The 20,351-nt window shown below is 39.3% G+C and overlaps 1 protein-coding gene across 2 annotated transcripts; it reads right to left on the bottom strand.

Moving 5' to 3' along the window:
* Positions 1-4,029: 4,029 nt before the first annotated feature.
* Efcab1 (EF-hand calcium binding domain 1) lies at positions 4,030-18,711 on the bottom strand. 2 transcript variants are annotated; one of them, XM_032899796.1, is made up of 6 exons: positions 18,533-18,711; positions 11,276-11,434; positions 10,511-10,615; positions 9,444-9,595; positions 8,977-9,081; positions 4,030-5,875 (listed from the first exon to the last, which is right to left on the bottom strand). In XM_032899796.1, exons 1-6 carry the CDS (start codon positions 18,588-18,590, stop codon positions 5,816-5,818), a joined length of 639 nt encoding a protein of 212 aa, XP_032755687.1. In that variant the 5' UTR covers positions 18,591-18,711; the 3' UTR covers positions 4,030-5,815. The 2 variants fall into 2 exon arrangements, with proteins under 2 accessions (XP_032755687.1, XP_032755688.1); XM_032899797.1 differs by lacking the exon at positions 10,511-10,615 and having other exon boundaries at positions 18,533-18,693.
* Between the last annotated feature and the right edge of the window lie 1,640 nt (positions 18,712-20,351).

Genomic DNA, 20,351 nt, shown 5'->3' with positions numbered 1-20,351 from the left:
AATATTCTAAAATCATATTTGATTTTTAGTTTCTCTTATCAACATTTGGTTTAAATTGATACACCTGTATGTGTTGGAGGAGAGGAGTGGACATCATGAACCCATGACATATAATGACACAGCCAATGCCTCATATGATATCATCCTTTACACAAAAGATCAGAGGCTACCCCACTGATTTAGACCACATTAACCCTCACTGTATCACACAAAGTGGTAACCTAATGCATATAGGATGACTTCATGATGTGAGCAATTCCAGCCCTCGTTTCCCACAAGTACTGTCTTGTACACAGAGATATCTGTGAGGAAGAATGCTGGTCTACCAGTTTTTGGTGGTAGTTTTCAAATCCTGTAGGTACTTAAAAGTACTTTTCCAAACAGAGTTTCAGTGCTACTTATGGGGTAATGTATATTTATACTTCTGTCGCCCACGGTAGTTTTTGCTGATTCTATTGAACAGAGGAGCAAGGGGAAAGCAAAAGTTGTAAAGAGTCCATGAAAAGAATGATAACCAATCCTGGATTGTTGTAAGTGCTTTTTCACTATCCCAACTCGGTCACCCCAGGGCAGGCAGGGGACTGGCCTGTATGCTGGTTATGCTTTAGTAGTAAGTCAAGCCAAGCTGAGTAGCAAGGATAATGACTCACAGTGGGCCAGAAGAGAGAAAAAGATGGTCCTACAAAAAACTCTGTGTGCTTAAATATGCCTGGCATTAAGTGAGGAGATGTTTGTTGAAATCACTGGAGTTGCCACAGCAACAAAATTAAGAGAATCCAAAAACTTTGACATAGTAACAATAGAAAAAGTTTTGTTCACATGGTCCTGTGCACTTTGGAAAGCTAATGGACAAGGCATATTAGCTCTGCGATTTATGTGCCAGCATCAGCTGAATGTTCATTAACTTTCTCTATGGGTTTTTTATTCACATTTTTAGGATTTAAATAACATTATATAAGGAGGGTTATTCACATAGAACACAATATGGAAATTTAGATTCAGTATTCTCTTTAGGTTTTGGTCTATTTGACACAAACTAGTGTCATCTGGGCGGAGGGAACTGGGATTAGGAAATTGCTTCCTGAAGATGAGCCTACAGGCAGGTCTGTAGGACATGTTTTGATTAATAACTATTTGGGAGGGCTGAGCCCATTGTGGGCAGTGCTACCCTGAGAGGTGGTTCAGGATGATAGAAGGAAACAGACTGAGCAAGCCATTAGGAGCAAGCCAGTAATCAGCATCCCTCCATGGCTTCTGCTTCTGTTCTTGCTTCCAGATCCCTACCCTCCTCAACTTCTTGCCCTGACTTCTTTCAGTGATGCATATTCCACCTGGAAGTGGAATATGAAACAAATCCCTTCTTTTCCAAGTTGATTTTGGTCATAGTTTTTATCATAGCAATAAAAAGCAAGCTAGAACCTTCAGAGAACAGCTATAGTGATAAAACGAATGATACAAATCATCTATGGTTTTGGCGAGACTACTTTTATTAGTGATGAGACTGGTGTTCTCATAGACCAGGAACAGCTTTGTGAGAACTGCAGGACCTCACATGACCTCACAAAAATTTAATTTCCAAATTGATTCCAAGAGAGTCAGTGGTGAGGCATGAGAGATAGGCCTCTAGGGTGCTCACCATTAGTTATTATAATTGCAACCACTAGAATAAATTTAAGGTACTCAATGATCAGTGGCCTGATGCTGACAGTGGCATTGACACATAGAAGGTGAGACAAGGCAGGCTGTGGACAAACACTGGCCCACCTAAAAAGTATTCACAAGGTAGCATCTGGAAGAAATGCAGTTTCAATGCAATCACATGCAAATCTGAACATATCGTGAAGCAAGCATAAACATGCCACTAAAAACTAAAAGTACTCACCAAAATATTAACCAATACTTTAGTATTTTAGCTTATTAGTTTCTTAAGCTTCTGTTTTTTTTTTCAATGAACCACAAATACACCAGAAGATGTGATGCAAACTGGACTAATGGCCCAACTTTGTGTTTGTACAAATGACCACACTTTTAAAAAGTAAAAAAAAAAAAAATGAAATAAAGCGAAAAGAAGAAGCAAGATGTTCAATGTTGGCATGTTCTAAGGAAGTACAGGTCCAAATCACAATATGGTGGAATTTTCCCAATTTTAGTTAAAAAGTCACACAAAAGTAACACATGTTGGCAATTTAAGGGAAAAGGTCCACATAGCATTAGTGTACATTAGGAAAGTCATCATGGTATAGGGCTAATATCCAAAATATACAAAGAACTCATGAAGTTAGACTCCAGAGTCAAATAACCCTATTTTAAAAAGGGTACAGAGCTAAACAAAGAATTCTCAGCTGAGGAATACTGAATGGCTGAGAAGCACCTAAAGAAATGTTCAACATCTTTAGTCATCAGGGAAATGCAAATCAAAACAACCCTGAGATTCCACCTCACACCAGTCAGAATGGCTAACATAAAAAACCCAGGCAACAGCAGATGCTATTGAGGATGTGGAGAAAGAGGAACACTCCTCCATTGTTGGTGGGATTGAAAACTGGTACAACCACTCTGGAAATCAGTCTGGAAATCAGTCTGGAAATCAGAGAATCGGACATTCCACTACTTGAGGACCCAGCTATACATCTCCTGGGCATATACCCAAAAGGTGCGCCAACATACAACAAAGACACATTCTCCACTATGTTCATAGCAGCCTTATTTATAATAGTGAGAAGCTGGAAAGAACCCAGATGCCCTTCAACAGAGGAATGGATACAGAAAATGTGGTACATCTGCACAAATGTGGAGTACTACTCAGCTATCAAAAATAATGACTTCATGAAATTCATAGGAAAATGGATAAAATTAGAAAATATCCTCAGTGAGGTAACCCAATCACAGAAAAACACCCATGGTATGCACTCACTGATAAGTGGATATTAGCCCAAAAGCTGGAGTTAACAAGATGCAATCCACAGCCACATGAAGCTCGAGAAGAATGACCTAAGTGTGGGTGCTTCACTCCTTCTTAAAAGGGGGAACAAAAATATTAATAGGAGAGAATATAGAGACTAAGTTTGGAGCAGAAACTGAAGGAATTGCCATTCAGAGACAGCCCCACATGAGTATACAGACCACATATATACAGACACCAAAACTAGATAAAATTGATAAAACTAAAAGTGCATGCTGACAGGAGCCTGATATGGCTGTCTCCTAAGAGGCACAGTCAGAGCATGTCAAATACAGAGGCAAATGCTAGCAGCAAACCATTCAACTGAGAACAGGATCGCTGTTGGAAGAATTAGAGAAGAGATTGAAAGAGCGGAAGGGGTTTGCAACCCCATAAGAACAACAATGCCTACCAACCAGAGCTCCCAGGGACTAAATCACTACACAAAGACTATACATGGACTGACCCATGGCTCCAGCTGCATATGTAGTAGAGTATGGCCTTGTTGGGCACCAATGGAAGGAGAAGCCCTTGTTTCTACCAAGGATAGACTCCCCACTGTAGGGGAATGTTGGGGGTTTGGGAAAGGGGCGTGGTTGGGGAGGGGAATACCCTTATAGAGGAAGGGGAGGGAGATAGGGTAGGGGGCTTATGTTCAGGAAACTGGGAAAGGGAATAACATTTGAAATGTAAATAAAAATACCCAATAAAAAATAAGAATGTAAAGAAAATCATAATTGGAACTTTTCCTTGCCTTAATTACTTCATATGACAGCCAACCAGTAATGCCAAGATACACAAGGAATTATATGTAGTATTTAAATGTATATGACTTTTTGTAAATTTTTCACAGTTTATAGCTACTTTCCCTTATAGTAACTGTATTTGGTTATTAAACATTGTGATATTTGCTCATTCAAATCTAAATCTAAGTCTGTTTTCTAAATATAGAAAGCACATCCTATTTTTGTATTAAAAACTAATAAAATGTTTTTTCATAAATCTTAAAAAAAGGAAAGCCATCACTAGAAAGAATGCAACAAAGTGGAAGCAGAGGTACCAAACGAAATTATATCTATCACACAGAGAAACACCAGACTCTTGCATTTTATTCATAGCATTCACATAATACAGGTAAACAAGCACAATGCAGAAATAACCTGTTGCCATTAGATAAATAGAAAAAGACAATGTGATCATCATCTACATTATATATTTTATATACATTTACTGGGGGGATATCATATACTTTGTGACACCGTTGATAAGCTGGAAATTATAAAAGTATAAAATGTCTCACACAGACAATAATAAGCAAAACAAAATTTCATTCTTCTATGTGAATTTAAAGCTGAGACTCTCATGATTGCAGAAAGTAGGGTGGTATGTGGCTATGACCACCACTAAACAGAAAAGAGGGTGTGTTAATTAAGGTGTACTAGGTTTCAGTTATTCAACAGAAGATACAGTCAATGTACCTTAAACTTACCAGAAAGGCAGATTATGTTCAAGTCAGACAGATATGTGTAGACAGGTATGTTACTTAACTTTTGAGTAAGATTCCTTTATTCATACACACAAATAAACATTGGGTACACCTTAATTACACACCATTTTGATTGACATTTCCCAATGAAGCTAAAATATAAAGAATATTGTGTTTTATTTGTAACTGTCATATAGAAACTACTCATTAAAAATGCCTTATATAAGTATAGTCAGTTTATTTTATAGATTGCTTGTTCCAGGTATTAGTAGCAGCCTATTGTTACATATAACGTTTGCATAAACTTAATAATGCATATAACAAGGAGGCACATTTGCTTTTTCATGTATTCTCTAGAATTTGTACACATCAGTTGAAGGTACCACATAGTTAACCCTTTCAATTGCTCTCCTGTTGAGTACAAAGAGGTAAAGGTGAGCTCACAGAGATCTCAATTGGGAGAGGGTGCCCTTTCATTACCACATGATGCCCACAGAACTCAGTGGAGTCTTTGGGTTGCCATAATTGGCCAACACCGTTATTATACAATGTGACATGATAATAAGTTGTATACTGGACATCAGACAGTGTGGAGCCATAACACTATATTCCATATGGTGATGGTGAGTGCATGACAGCAAAGTGAGAGAGGCATGACACTAAAAACTAGAGCAGAGAAGGCCTTGGCATCTGACTGCAACCCACAGGTCAGGCATGCCTCCAGAGATTAACTAAAAGCTTGACTCATGAAATGGAGACAACTTCTATCGGCTCATGGACAGAGGGTAATTGTGTGGCAGTTTTCTATCTTTAAATCCAATCTGAAATATTTATTGAGGGCCAATTACGTGCAGAAGGCTAACTGCTATGGTGGTGATGAAAGTGTGTGTGACAAATCTTTTCCCTCCAATGTTTATGAGCTGCTTAAGCAAACCTCACATAAGAGAAAACAGCATATTAAATAGTTTCCATGAGTCCACCTTGCTGTACAGTACCCAGTACCTGTCATATACTTTTTTTTGGTACTACTGCTATTCTTTTTTGTTCAATACTACTTAATGCTAGGAAGAAAAATGCTATGTAGCTTCAACAATATTTCGATGCGCAATCAAAATCCCTCTGATATGAAGTTGCATTCCTAAGTAATAACTATACAATTTCTTCATTGCTTTAATTAATCTGGAGCTTTATAACAGGTATGTGTCTTCATAGAGTCCATGTGGTGAAATAGCTTTATCAATGTTAACCTTTCTTTCCAAACCTAGTGTCTGTGAGGATGTCCTAATCTAAAATACATACAAGTCAACTGAATCTCACCATAGCATCTTCTAAGCTGAGAAGAACTGATGAACTTAATGTGGCTCCTTTTGTACAATACATTTAGGAATTCACGTTTCATTAAATTCATTGGGATCTTTGAATACTTGGGCTTCAAATTCCATCTGCCTCTGTAAGATAAAGGTGCTGAGCTTAGTATAGACTAAAAAAAGAGGCAGAACAAAACAAAACATTGCATCCCTCTAGTATCTGGAGAGACAGGGTCACAATGAAGGTGGGTGTGGTGGCTATTCTTAGTTATTAACTTGATTATATTTGCAGTAAACTAAAATCCATGGTATAGAGTCATTTTTCTTCATTGGATCATTTGCGGTGGAAAAACTTGCCTGAAATTTAGGCCACACTTTCTGGAGGCAGCATACATGGCAGAAGGATGCTTTTGTTTTTTGTTTGCTTGCTTTCACTCTTCCTGGCCAGTGGATTCCTTCACTGGGATTGGAGTCTACTTCTTTGGGAACCCAACAAATACTGAAAACCAGTTGAGATATCTAGGATTTTGAACTAAACAACTACTGGATTCCTGGACTTTCCATTAGGCAACAGTCACTATTAGAATAGTTAAACCACAGGCAGTAAGCCACTACCAAAAATCTCAAATACACACACACACACACACACACACACACACACACACACACACACACACACACACACTTTTTCTTCATTCTATCAGTTCTGTTTCTCTAAAGTGGTTTTCAGTATTACTAATGCTGGGGCCCTTTAATAATATAGTCCCTTATGTTATGGTAACCCCCAACCATAAACTTAATTTTTTTGCTATGTCATAACTGTACTTTTGCTACTGTTATGAACCATAATGTAAATATCTGTGTTTTCTGACAGTCTTAAGTGACCCTTGTGAAAGAGTTGTTTGACCCCCAATGGGTTGAACCCACAGATTGAGAATATCTTCTCTAATACAATGAGCACTGGTAACTACTTTATGTGTTTTTTGACTCTCAAATTTCCTTCCAGTGGCCTCCAACTTAGTCTGGGTATGAGGCTTCAGTGGGGAGTGAAATTGAACTGTGCACTTCCAGTAACTCAGGAACATCCAAAGACCCAAGGACATTTGTGAGATTCACTAACTCAACAAGATTCTAGAAGATGAGGAGTGATACACGATAGTATTGGTCTTAAATTGAATGTGAAAGTGGCTGTGAAACGCATGTAAATACATACCTTCCCTCTCTGAGTTTTACCCTGTCCTTTCCATTTGCTTTTTAAAATTTTACTTTTTAATTTCATGTGTATATGTTTCTATGTGGGGTATATGCACATGAATGTGGGTACTAGTAAGTGGCAGAGGTATCAAATTTCCCTAAAGACAGAGTGAGAAGCAAACATTCATAGTGGGAACCGGACAGGAGTAAAGCTCTGAATTGCTGAACCATTTCTTCAGATTCTTTTTAAAGTGGAGAGACTTTTAAAGCCTTTAGAATTCTAACAGGGAGGTTTTAGTAGATAAGGGATAAGTTAAGAATGTTGGTAAGGTACAAAAGAAAGGCTAAACAGCTCCTGAACAAGGAAGGAGGACAGAACCAGAACTTTCTACCAGGAACATCTGAGATCATCCATTTACCTATATCTCCATTCATGTATCTATGTTTCTCTATGCATCTATTCTGTGAACTCAATACATTAATTATGCAAAAACAGAGAAAAACAAATTTCTTTCCTGACCTCGGGAAATTCATGTTCATGTGATGAGACAATATGCAAATAAATAAAAAGGGTGAAAGAAACAGTACAAAAAGCATGTTTGGACACAGAGATGAAGGGTAAGGAGGCAATGGCTTTCTGAACAATGCAGTTAGTCCAGTGAGGCTGGGTGACTTAGGGAATGGAGGATGTGAAGGGTTGGGGAAGAGATGGGAAGGATACAACAGAAAGTGGAACACAAAGAATTGACTGCCTCCACTGCAGTGCCTGAGAGAATGTCAAAGCAGAGAGATGTTTCTGGAAAGACAGGATACCGACTCTGCATATGGAGATTTCATTGGAGGGTGTGGGTCATGATGCAATCTGCATTTTCAAATATAGTGGATGTTACATTGGAAAGGCAGTAGGAAGAAAACAATGTGAGTAACACAGCTAGTTATTTAGAAAGGACAGATGATAATAGCAACTGGCATGGGCCATATTTAAGGCTAAATGCTAAAGGAGTAGCTCAGAGTGCAAGGAGAAACAAAAACTGGCTCTCCGGTTGCTGAAGTTGCTGGAAGCAGGCCACCACTTGACAACATGGGAGAGAGGAGAGATGTAAGTTTAGGAGAAACCAGAAACTTTTACAAAATATCGGAATAGACACGTGAGTTGGTAGCTGGAGATACAAACTAGAGATCAGGGGATGGGGATACCCATAATTTGCATTACTTGTTTGCTTAAATCCAACCACATCCTTATCACTTTCCAGACAACCTAGGCTATGCAGGACTTAGTTTTTCTAGGCACCTACTATCCCATGTCTATATACCAAGCTCTCGTGTAAAACATTTTCTGCTTTCTCCTTCCCTTCTTCCCTCCATCCCTCCATCCCTCCATCCTTCTGTTCTTCCCTTTCTTTCTTTTGTACACACTCCACTTCTTTTGCGTGGATTACTTTCCCATCTTATCTAGCTATTTTATCTTTGACCTGGTTCCATGGGTAAGCCTTCCTGTTCTCCTGTAGACTGGATGGTATGGATGTTCTTTTTCCTGTCCATCACCACACTCTAAACAACTCTCTATGGACAATGCACCAGCTTATCCACCCTGGCATGCCACTTATTAGTTAATTTAGCTTTGATAAAATGTGTAAATCTTCTGTTTGATTTCTTATTTATAAATTGGATGATATGAGGTATCACTCTTGCATTATCGCCTGGCACAGTGGAAGCACCATGCAAGTCACTTAATATTATTATAATGATATACTTATCACAATGTTGTGTAATGATTTTTCATGTTGTTTTTTATCCTCCAGTGCAGTCACTGAGCCTTTCCTCTTAGTTTCTGGCACCTTGACCCTCATGAATTCTTTCCAATGTGGATTAATGTATTAAGGAAGGAAAAAATGAGCAGTGGGATGTAACAGTCCCCTGAGAAAAGCTGTCCCTTCTGTTGGAGTCTTTCTGTGTTCATACTTTTCTGGCTACCATACCCAAAGCTGAGATATCCTAAGTTGGCTGTTCCAAATTAGGTTTTGGTTCAACAAAAGGAATATTGTTACCTTTGGATCAGGTAGGCATGGCCCAAATGCTTCCAGAAGGAGAGTCTCTTCTCTCACAGCCGTCTCATAGTCTACAAAAGACAGCTTCCCATCATGGTCATGGTCCTGTGAGGTGTACATTCTGGGTCAGTCAGCACATGGCATTCTTGGTGCAAATGCACACTCATTTTCACAGTTAAGTGTTAGTAGGAGAATGAGAGATTAGGTTGGGAAGGTGAAAAATAACTTTTATAGTGTGTGTGTGGGGGGGTGTTATTAGCATGGAATTGAGAGCCTCTGACATGGTAGGCAAGTGCTCTGTCACTGAGTCACACATGCAGCCCAAAGAAAATACTTTACAAACAAGGAAATGTTAACCCTTACTTAACTAAACAGAATACTGAAAATCACTGTAATTCAATTATTACTTCTATCCTGTGGATTCCCTTCAAGTTTCAATATTAAACCTCTAAATTATCCATACTTACCATTTTCTTAAGTGTTATTTCAACCAAATCCTTAATCCCTTCATCAGGGTCCTCCTCAGAGGGCTGCTTGAGAAGGCTGTTCTTCAGCATGTGGAACATCTCCTCCTTTGAAATGAAGCCATCACCATTCAGATCAAACACTTCAAAGCAATCTAAAAAAAATTATATATATATATATATTTATATTTGAGTGTGTGTGTGTGTGTGTGTGTGTGTGTGTGTATGTGTGTGTGTACGTAAGGGTGAAGGGTGGTCCTAATGCTAAGGTCCTGTTCACCAATTGGTTCTTGAACCATAAAAAAAATACTAGTGGCCAATTGCTGGGCAGGATAGGCAGGACTTCCAGGTTCCCACAGGCCAGCTAAGACATGCAGGGAGAGAAGAAAGGAGTTTTGCCGTGCTTCAGAGGGAGAAAAGCCAACAATCCATGTGAGATCTTGGGCAGAGTGGCCACAGACTGTTTCTACAGGCAGGAGGCTGGAGATGTTGAGCTGGGACTGAAGGTGGCTGAGCAATTGAAGCTGAGTACAGATTTGAGTGCTGAACTGGAAATACTGAAAAGGGCATACTAGCCAAGGAGGATTGGAGCCACCCAGCAGTTGAGCCAAAATGGCAAGTTGAAATGGAGTAACTGTGTGTGCCTGTGTTTTTCATCCAAGGATCCAATATTGTCTGGGTAGGGACTGTTATATGGCCTGTTCCCAGAACTTAGGCAGGGTAGCAAAAGCTACATGCAACATATACGTGTGTATGTATGTATGCATGTGTGTGTGTGTGTGTGTGTGTGTGTGTGTGTGTGTGTGTAATAACTTGCTTGCTTAAAGTATGACTTGAATGTATTGGTGCATCATTAGAATGAAAGGTCGGTGTTGGCAGTGCTTCTTTTCATGCCATTCAGTCCTTAAATGGTTTCTCTTTTAATTAATATACTCCCATTCTTTATTAACTTAAATTTGTCCTATAGAAAGGATTCACCAATCAACCAAAGCACTTTATTGGTGGTTTGGAAAACAGTCATTTAAAGGCTTTTTGGTATGTTTATCATAATGTATCAACTGCAAGCTTACATTTCATCTTTTCATCTAAAGTCCCTCGAAGAAACAGTGATAATCCATGAACCCACTCTGATACGCTTATACAGCCATCGTTGTCTCTATCAAAACCTCGAAATACTAAAAAAGACACAATATAATTTGGGTTGGATTTTAAAAGTTTGTAATATATCAAGTCTCACATCACTCTGCTTTTCAAAGCTATTTCAAGACCCAAGGTCCCATGCCCTCCTTTAGCAAAAGAAACTGAGGTACATAAACTTTTAATTACATATTAAACTTATTATACGGAAAATTCTTTCAATTATATTTTTATTTTGTCTTCATGTGCTGTGGGAATGAATAATGTTCTTAATATATAAATTATGGTTGAAGAAATAATAATAATTAATAATAATGATGATAATATACTAGTCATTAGATATTTAAACTTATTAATTAAAATCAATAATGTTTTTATTCCTCAAGACAAGTGCTGTGGTTACATGGTAGAATATGCCTTAACTGGTTGTAAACTACTTACAAGCATGTAAGGAAATTTAAATAGAACTGGAACACTATGGGGCTTTCGTATGACTGTATGCACTTAGCTACCCAACACAAATTTGGTCTTTTTCTAAACAACAAAAGAAAGAGGGGACCTCTTCCTTCTGCAGACATTTTGGAAGATTAATATATATTCAAATGAAGTTGGGAATGATTCCTCCCATAAGTAAGCCCAGTCTTAAACCTTTATAAATTACAGTTGAATAAGGCAATTTGACTTGTATGTTATCTTACCTCTGTCCATGATCATGTCATCTGTCATTCCAAATGTCACATGCAAGATGTTCCGAAATACATTACGATCTAGTCCAGTGACTATTCCTGGCTTCTCTGGCACATCTCCCACCAAATTATAGAAAAGTGTTATAAGACATTTTACTTCAAATTTATTAACTGTAAAAGATCAAAATGGACACATAACAAAAGTGCACTTTAAAATTTTAAGTTCTTACTCAAATATTGCATTTTTTTAATTTATGTGTTCAAAACAAAGACATCTAATAGTCGTTTGCCATTTTTACGACCCCTATATTCTAAGTCACAGGTTTAGAATTAAAGGAAGATAATGCCAAAATCACAGTATCCACTAACAAGGTAAGTTCTTCCTGCTGGAGCCAAATGGTTAATAGATGTAGGCTCATTGCATTTAGAATGAAAAAAGCCATATGATCCAAATGACTGTGCTGACAAATTCTAAACTTCACAGTGCAGGTAGAGGATAGTGATAGTAGAATTGTTTCAGACTGTCAGCAACAGTCAGCATTTGATGGAGGTGTTTATGGCAGCTACAAACGAGAGTTTTCCTGGAAATTTAGGCTACCAAATATCTGTGTAATGATTTCCATTTCACTGAATTTATAAGGCAGAGTTTTGAAATCAGAGGTTGTTTTTATTATTTTATTTTCTTTGTTGGATATTTTCTTTATTTACATTTCAAATGTTATCCCCTTTCCCTATTTCCTCTCTGGAAATCTCGTATCATATACCCCCTCTCCTTGCTTCTATGAGGGTGACCCCCCACCCTCCCACCAACTCTCTCCCACCTCCTGCCCTGGCATTCCCTACACTGGTGCATTGAGCCCTCACAGGACCAAGGGCCTCTCCTCCCATTGATGCCCAACAAGGCCATCCTCTGCTACATACAAAGCTGGAGCCATGGGTCGCTCCATGTGTACTCTTTGGTTGGTGCTTTAGTCCCTGGAGGCTCTGGGGTGTCTGGTTGGTTGATATTGTTGTTCTTATGGGGTTGCAAACCCCTTCAGCTACTTCAGTTCTTTCTCTTACGCATGTTCTACAAAGCAGCATTTTTTTCCTACAACTTGTGTGAACATTAACAAGAAACTAATGAAGTTTACTTTGTAAATGGATTTTTTAGTTACTTAAAACATATACCCACACTAAAGAGAAAGGGGGGGGAGAGAGAGAGAGAGAGAGAGAGAGAGAGAGAGAGAGAGAGAGAAAGAGAGAGAGAATATGAGAGGGAATGAGAGAGTATAAGAATGAATACTTACTGGCATTAAGAACATATGTGAAGGCTGGCAACATAACCCAGCTGGTTAAAAAAAGGCACTTGCCTTGACATAGAGGCCTGGTAACTTGAGTTTGATACTCAACACACACACACACACACACACACACACACTTATACAGCACCAGCACTGCCAACACTGTCATCAGCAACAATAAATAAAACATTTTTATATTCAGTTTACCAAAAAGAATATAAGTGAATTTAAATGTGAAATATGAGTGGGAGTTAGAGAAATTTTATGTACGTATGCTTTCGTACATAAGGACAAAGCCTGTGTGTAAAAGAAAATAGAGAAACTGCACCCCATCATACATGCCACAGCAGACTGAGGATGGTTCCTGGTTTTAGGGATCACAGTTTAAGAGAAAATCTTAAAACGTTGGAAAAGAAAACAATAGTGGAAAATGGTTAAGACTTTTAAATGAACTGTTAAAATGGAAAACAGCATGTCAGTCCCTATCAATGAGATCCAGTGATTCAGTGATTTACTTCAGCACAGCACTAGAGAACTGAGAGAAGGAACTCAGTATATATGCCTAGACATCAATGTTCACAGTAACATCCTTCAGAAGAGCCAAGAGGAGCAACCTAAGTGTTCTGTGGTGGATGAATGGTTAAACAAAATGTGATAGGGCCAAGCAATAGAATCCTTACTTTTGAGGGTTGTTACAAGATTCATGAGCATTTAGCTGAAAGACAGAAAGAAAGTATAGCCATGTCCTCATGCTGATGCCACAGCATTGGAAAAATAATGTAAAAGGAACTACTTCTGCCTGTCTCTTCACTATCAGACCTGCTTTTTATTTGCAAAAGGACAGGCACTCTGGAGTCAGAACCTGAAGCTGACCTTCAAAGAAAAAACAAAAAGAAAAAGAAAAAGAAAAAAAAACCCGAATTGTACAATAATACTCTTCTGCCTCACATTTAATGCAAAGATAGATCAAGTAGCGATGGACCTAGCACAGAGATGGTCCTACCACAGCAATGGACCTTACACAGTGGTAGACAAACATAAGGAGAGAGACCAAACAAAGAAATGGACTTATTACAGAGATAGTTGGACCTAGCATAGATATGGACCTAGTAGAGATGGACCTAGAACATAGATGAACCTAGCACAAAGAGAGATAGGGATGGAAAGGGAGAGGGGTGATTAACAGGGAGAATGGGAATGAAGAGGGAGAGGGAGAGGAAGAGAAAGAGAGGGATCTAGCACAGAGATGGACTTAGTATATAGATGGACATAGCACAGAGATAGATGGACATAAAACAAAGATGAGACTAGCACAGAGATGGGACTCAGCACAGAGATAGACCTATCATGGAGATATATGGACCTAGCAGAAAGATGGAATTACCACAGAGATGGACCTAGGGACAAAGAACTGCCAGGTCCAGAACAAAACCCCCTGAGATGACTTTCTTTCCTGGAACTGAATAAAAGTATATCTGCAACAGAAAACAGGGACAGTAGAGAACAGGAACAACAGAACAACTGGGCTTAGGCTCCCTTTTTCCCCAAGGAAAGACCTGTTTTGTAGATATACTTGCATGTGTCCTACTCTCTCTTCTAATTTTCTATAAACTCGAAACTGCCCACAGGCACAGAAGGAGGAAAGCTAGATACCCTCACTCAATTTTTCAATCAGTAAATAAATCTTGTTTTCCTTTACCAATTTTTATTTTCTATTATCTTTTGAAATACAGTAAACTGAAGAAGCATGTTTAGGGACCAACGTTGATTTAACAAGAAGAGAAAATATGGTTCCATTTATGTGATGTAGCTACTTTTCTCAAAATAGTGGCAGAGTCTGATGGGTTCCAGTGGTTGTGTCATAGAAACGAGTGTTAGTGTTTAGTTGGTACAGGGTTTACTTGGGGAAGACTGGAGACTGATGATTATAACAGCGACATGACCCTGTGATCTACAGAGTCCCCTCCTGTATGAAGTTTCACTTCACATATTATAGTGCAAGATTGATAGATGCAATTAAAAAACTTGACTTTTATTACGGAATATTGTAACAATTTTAATGTATTCTTTGTAACTAATCTGACCTGTAAGATGCCTCATATATAACTTAAAATATATTAGGCATATGTATGCAGGGAAAAACATCGACTACATAATGTTCAACATATCTAAGAGCAGGCATCTTGAACTTCATCCCCATCATCATGGTAAAGTGAAAACTTCTGAACTTAATGCCAATAACCAAACATATAAAATAGTTAATATATTAAATCTAATGATTAAAAAAATGAATGTTCATGATCAATCAAAGCTCTAAAAGTTAAGATCTTTTACTGTCCAAGGAAGGCTCAGCAACACAAGTCAATCTCAACAGAAATGTCCTTTAAGTGACATTAGTTTAATTTGTAACTGTGATTGAAAGTCATCTATGAGAAAAAGTTTCTCACTGATTTTAAAACTTCTTGACTACTTCATATGTGAACAGTGCACCCACATCATTGTCTCTCTTTCCTTTCCATTAACTCCTCCCCATCTCATAATCTCCAATTCCTTCCAAATTCATGACCTTTTAAATTGCTGTGTATACACACACACACACACACACACACACATACACACACACACACAGAGAAAGAGAGAGAGAGAGAGAGAGAGAGAGAGAGAGAGAGAGAGAGGGAGAGAGAGAGAAGCTATGTAGAATGCTGTAGAGTATCTATAGCACTTTAACTAGGAGCTGCACCTATTTCCTCTGTACACACTGACAAGTCAACCAATGTTGTCTTTACTCGGATCATGTTCCCAAAATTATACTGTTGAGTTTTTATGGCTGCATTTTCCTGGTCATGTCTAGGGATGCTATATAGTAGCTAGCATCTTGGTCTTCTGGCTCTTAAAAGCTGTCTTCTCCCTCTTCTTTGATTTTTCTCTGAGTCTTAGAAATATCCACAAATGGAACCTCATAAAACTGCAAAACTTCTGTAAGGCAAAGGACACTGTCATTAGGACAAAATGGCAACCAACATATTGGGAAAAGATCTTTACCAATCCTATATCTGATAGAGGGCTAATATCCAATATATACAAAGAACTCAAGTTAGATTCCAGAGAGTCAAATAAACCTATTATAAATAGGGTACAGAGCTAAACAAAGAATTCTCAGCTGAGAAAAAAATCAAATGGCTGGGAAACACCTAAAGAAATGCTCAACATCCTTAGTCATCAGGGAAATGCAAATCAAAACAACTCTGATTCCACTTCACACCAGTCAGAATGGCTAAGATCAAAAACTCAGGTGACAGCAGATGCTGGTGAGGATGTGGAGAAAGAGGAACACTCCTCCATTGTTGGTGAAATGGCAAGCTGGTACAACCACTCTGGAAATCAGTCTGGAGGTTCCTCAGAAAATTGGACATTGCACTACCTGAGGACCCAGCTATACCTCTCTTGGGCATATACCCAAAAGATGCTCCAATATACAACAAAGACACATGATCCACTATGTTCCTAGCAGCCTTATTTATAATATTCAGAAGCTGGAAAGAACCCAGATACCCTTCAACAGAAGACTGGATACAGAAAATGTGGTACATCTACACGATGGAATGCTACTCAGCTATCAAAAACAATGACTTCATGAAATTCATAGGCAAATGGAATGAACTAGAAAATATCATCCTGAATGAGGTAACTCAATCACAGAAAAACACACATTGTATTGCACTCACTGATAAGTGGATATTAGCCCAAAAGCTGGAATTACCCAAGATACAATCCATGACCAAAGTGTGGACGACCAAAGTGTGGACGCTTCACTCCTTAAAAGGGGGAACAAAAATATTCATAGGGGGGGATATAGAGACAAAGTTTGGAGCAGAGACTGAAGGAACTGCCATTCAGAGCCTGCTCCTGAGAAGTTCAGCCAGAGAATGAGGAATAGAGAGGCAAATGCTAGCAGCAAACCATTGAACTGAGAACAGGGTACCTGAAGAAAGAAAGAAAGAGAGAGAGAGAGAGAGAGAGAGAGAGAGAGAGAGAGAGAGAGAGAGAGAGAGAGAGAAAGAAAGATTGATTGTGTTGCATATGTATCAGTTTGGGTTAGGTACCTCATGGTCCCTTATTCTTGCATAATGACAAACTGTGCTTCTCTGAAATAGTCTCTATCTGCTGAGAAAGAGACTTACTTGATGCAGAATGAAAACTATACTTATTTGTGGCTACAGGAATAATTATTTAGAATACAGTTAGAAATTATTCTGGTTTAGGAAAATGGCAATTGTAGGTTCTCCTTTAGGATTCATGTTCCAGCCATGGTTAGTTGTCTAGGTTTATAGTACCAGACAGGAGGCCTCTCCTACTCAGATCAATTAAACAGCTGGTGGTTACTTGCAAGATAAAAGTGCCACCTTGCAGTATGGTGGATCTTTTGCCAACCCAGTTGTTTTTCTGGCTCATAGGCTTTTCTCTGGGTAGGACTACTGATTGCTCCTCTCTCTTGGCAGCATGCATAACACTTTAAAATATAAGAGCTAGTCCTCAGGGTTTCCAGGCCAGCTCCATGTCAATTTCTATGAATTCTGTCTCTTAAGTGTGTGATATCTTCAGCAATAGGGTCTCACTTTCAAGTTCTGGAAGACAAAGGCAACAGCTGCAGCTCATATTGTCTTGGAAATCTCATGTATTCTCCTAACCAATAACTGGCCTGGAGCTTTCCCAAGTCTGGCATTGAATTTTGTGTTAAATAGTATATGGCTCTTGGAAATAGGAAAAACACCCTCACCTCTTTATTTTTTAAATTGTTATCACAGTTCGTGAAGAATTGTGAACTTACAAAACATACTCAATCAAATAAACATTGTATGTGCCAGTTATTAATGTATCAATTTCTGATTACAGAAATGTTTGTACTCATTTTAGAAATATCAGATATTCTCCCAGAGATGAAAGCATTTCATATAAACAACAAAAGAACACCATCTCTTATCAAATTAATAAACAACTTAAATGACAGCCTGACACTTTCTGAGAATTTTAAGATGCTCGCAGTGTAACAATGTATCATAGTTTTCAGTCAGGGCACTACTCCCATGGTATCAATTCTCATACACTGTGTTAGATACTAATGATATAAATGTGCTAGGCCCAAAAACTCCAGAGCTGCATTAGAAGTTCACTTCCACAACTTCATACAACAGAGGTGGTTTGAAGATGTGACCTCTCAATTTTCACTGTGACCAGTAGCTCTTCTAGTGTCTACTGTGACTATCACACAGCTTCTAAATTCACACATCAAACAATACTGCTCTAATCTCAATTGAGAATCACACTGCTTCTCAGCCCAAGAATAGCTTATTTTTCAGTCCGAGTACAATGCTCTGGTGTTTGGTCAACCGCAGGATCTCCTTTACCTGTGGATCTGACTGCGAGTTGGAAATTGAATATCTGAAACTGGGGACAGATTCCTTACCATCTTAGATTTGCTGAGCAATACATTTTTCAAAAGAATGCCTAAGACAGTGCCTGTAACACTTCAAGTCTCTTTCTTAATGGTGTCCACGAGTGGATAACTGTTTTCTTTATGGATATCTTAGCAAACTTCCAGAGCTTAGACCTCAGCTTCTTTTGCTCTAGAAAGAGCCAGAAAGTAGGTTATGGCTCTGCTACTTTCTTGATTCTGGTGTTTTTCTAGGACTTACTTTTCAACCTGTTTAAAGCTGAACCCACATACCTCCCAGACACACAACACACCATATTGCTTCTCTAACATAAAAGCAAATAAAGAGGGAGCTCAGGCAGATCACACACTAGATGCTTGAGATGGGACAGGATGCCTCCCAAGGACCTGGAACTCCAGAAAGGGATTCCCTTCCAGATTCTCTTGAGGGGTAGTCTGGAGGGGCCATTGCTGGTGAAAGCAGGAAGTGGGGACTGGGTAGAAAGAGATCTAGTCCAGAAGCCATGGGTCCTCTCGCATTCGGTTCTTACTTACAGTGCTTGCAACTTTTAGTTAAGGTGTCCGTCAACTTCTGCAGTTTCTTTCGGTTCATGATCGGTGTTAAGAAAATTAGATTTTAGTGTGTCATCCAGAGCATAGTGCCAGGACGCTCCGGAGCCGGAGCGCCAGGCCGAGGGAGCCTGGTGTAGCCAGATGGCTCTGCGCTTTTGCGCATTTGCGACCCCAACAGACTGTGTAGCCATGACAACGCCTCAGAGGGCTACCAATTGGCTCCCAGGGGCGGGGCGCTCTCGAGTTTAAAGCAGCCTCTGCAGAGCAGCCTTGGCAACGGCCTGGCCGTACACTGATTGCCTCCTGTCTGGGAGGCAGCCTGGTCAGCGCAGTAACGCCTGCCAGTCAAGGCTTCCCAGAATAGGCACTGTGCCTACATTTAGTCCCAGTTGCAGCTTTCTAGCCTGTCACTTTGCAGACTGTAATGTTTGCCGTGTTGGAAATTTTTATTTTCACTTGTCACACCATCTTTTCGGTTCACAGCCTCTCAAGACTGCATCATAATTAGAAGAGTAAGGTGTGCAAACTGGATAGATGTTTCGTGTGATGAGCACAAGAAGGATTTAGGTTTCTCAGGGAGATCTGTGGGGGTGCTGGAGTGAAGTAGGGGTGTCATCCGAGCAATTGCCAGAAAGGAGTCTGAACAATTAAGGTTTGAACTATGTTACTGAGAAAGATCTCCCTCTCCCCTCCCTCCCTCCCTCCCTCCCTGCCTGCCTGCCTCCTTCCCTCCTTCCCTCCTCCTCCTCTTACTCCTCTTTCCTCTTCTCTCTCTTCCACTCTCTCTCCCTCTCCCTCTCCCTTTCCCTCTCCCTCTCTCTATCTTCTGTCTCACTCTTTGGATTGGGGAAATTTGCAAAAGACCAGTGATTTTAAGTTCATTAATTAAAAATACATTCTCTTATAAGCCCACTTAGGTATGGCTTATAACTGAAGTTTGCTTTTTTAAAATTCCCATTAAAATTGATCCTTTGTTTATATTTAAGACAAGTTCTGGCTCTGTTGAAAGAAAGAAGGAAAGAAAGAAAAAAGAAAGAAAGAGGAAAGGAAAGGAAAGGAAAGGAAGGAAGGAAGGAAGGAAGGAAGGAAGGAAGGAAGGAAGGAGAGAAGGAAGGGATGGGCTGCAATACCCTTTGCTTTACTCAACAACACATGGGATGCTCCTCTTGAATTTAGATGCAAATGAATGAGCTACCTCAGTATGAACCTTCAGATCTAAAAGGCTGGAGAATTACAGTAGTTTATTGTAAACATAATGTTCTTTCAACCTGAAATAGCTACATCGTGCTAAGAATAAGGAACAGCCCAATATGAAATAGTACCAGTGTTGGGGGTCCCCGGTTTTCTTTTACTGTTTTATTTGTAGAAATAATTGCAGTGCTGTTTGAAACCAGAACCAAAAACCCTGAGTAACCCGAGGGACTGTTCCTCCTTAAAGAAAATTGAGAACTGTTAAGCAATATGAAATAGTGCCAGTGTCCTCACATCTAGAAGCCAAGAAGCTCTGGGGTACTAGAAGCAAATGGGGACTGGAAATACTGTGATCTGGTTCCCATAAAATCTTAGAGTTTGTTCTTTACATCACAGAATTAATGGCAAAATCATGGACATATGAGGTGTCTTAAGAAGCAGGCTTCCATGGATAGTGAGGCAAGTTGACAGACCAAGTGTGTGTCTTGGGGATCAGGTTTCCACTGATGGTGAACACACTAATAAGTATGTCCCGGTACCTTGGGAGACAGCACACACTGAAGGTCTCTCAGAGGCACATATATATGAGATGATTGATTATTTAAACAGG

The sequence above is a fragment of the Rattus rattus genome, chromosome 4 (assembly GCF_011064425.1).
Source record: "Rattus rattus isolate New Zealand chromosome 4, Rrattus_CSIRO_v1, whole genome shotgun sequence".
Taxonomy (NCBI): Eukaryota; Metazoa; Chordata; class Mammalia; order Rodentia; family Muridae; genus Rattus; species Rattus rattus.
This window is presented reverse-complemented; position numbering and strand designations above follow the sequence as displayed.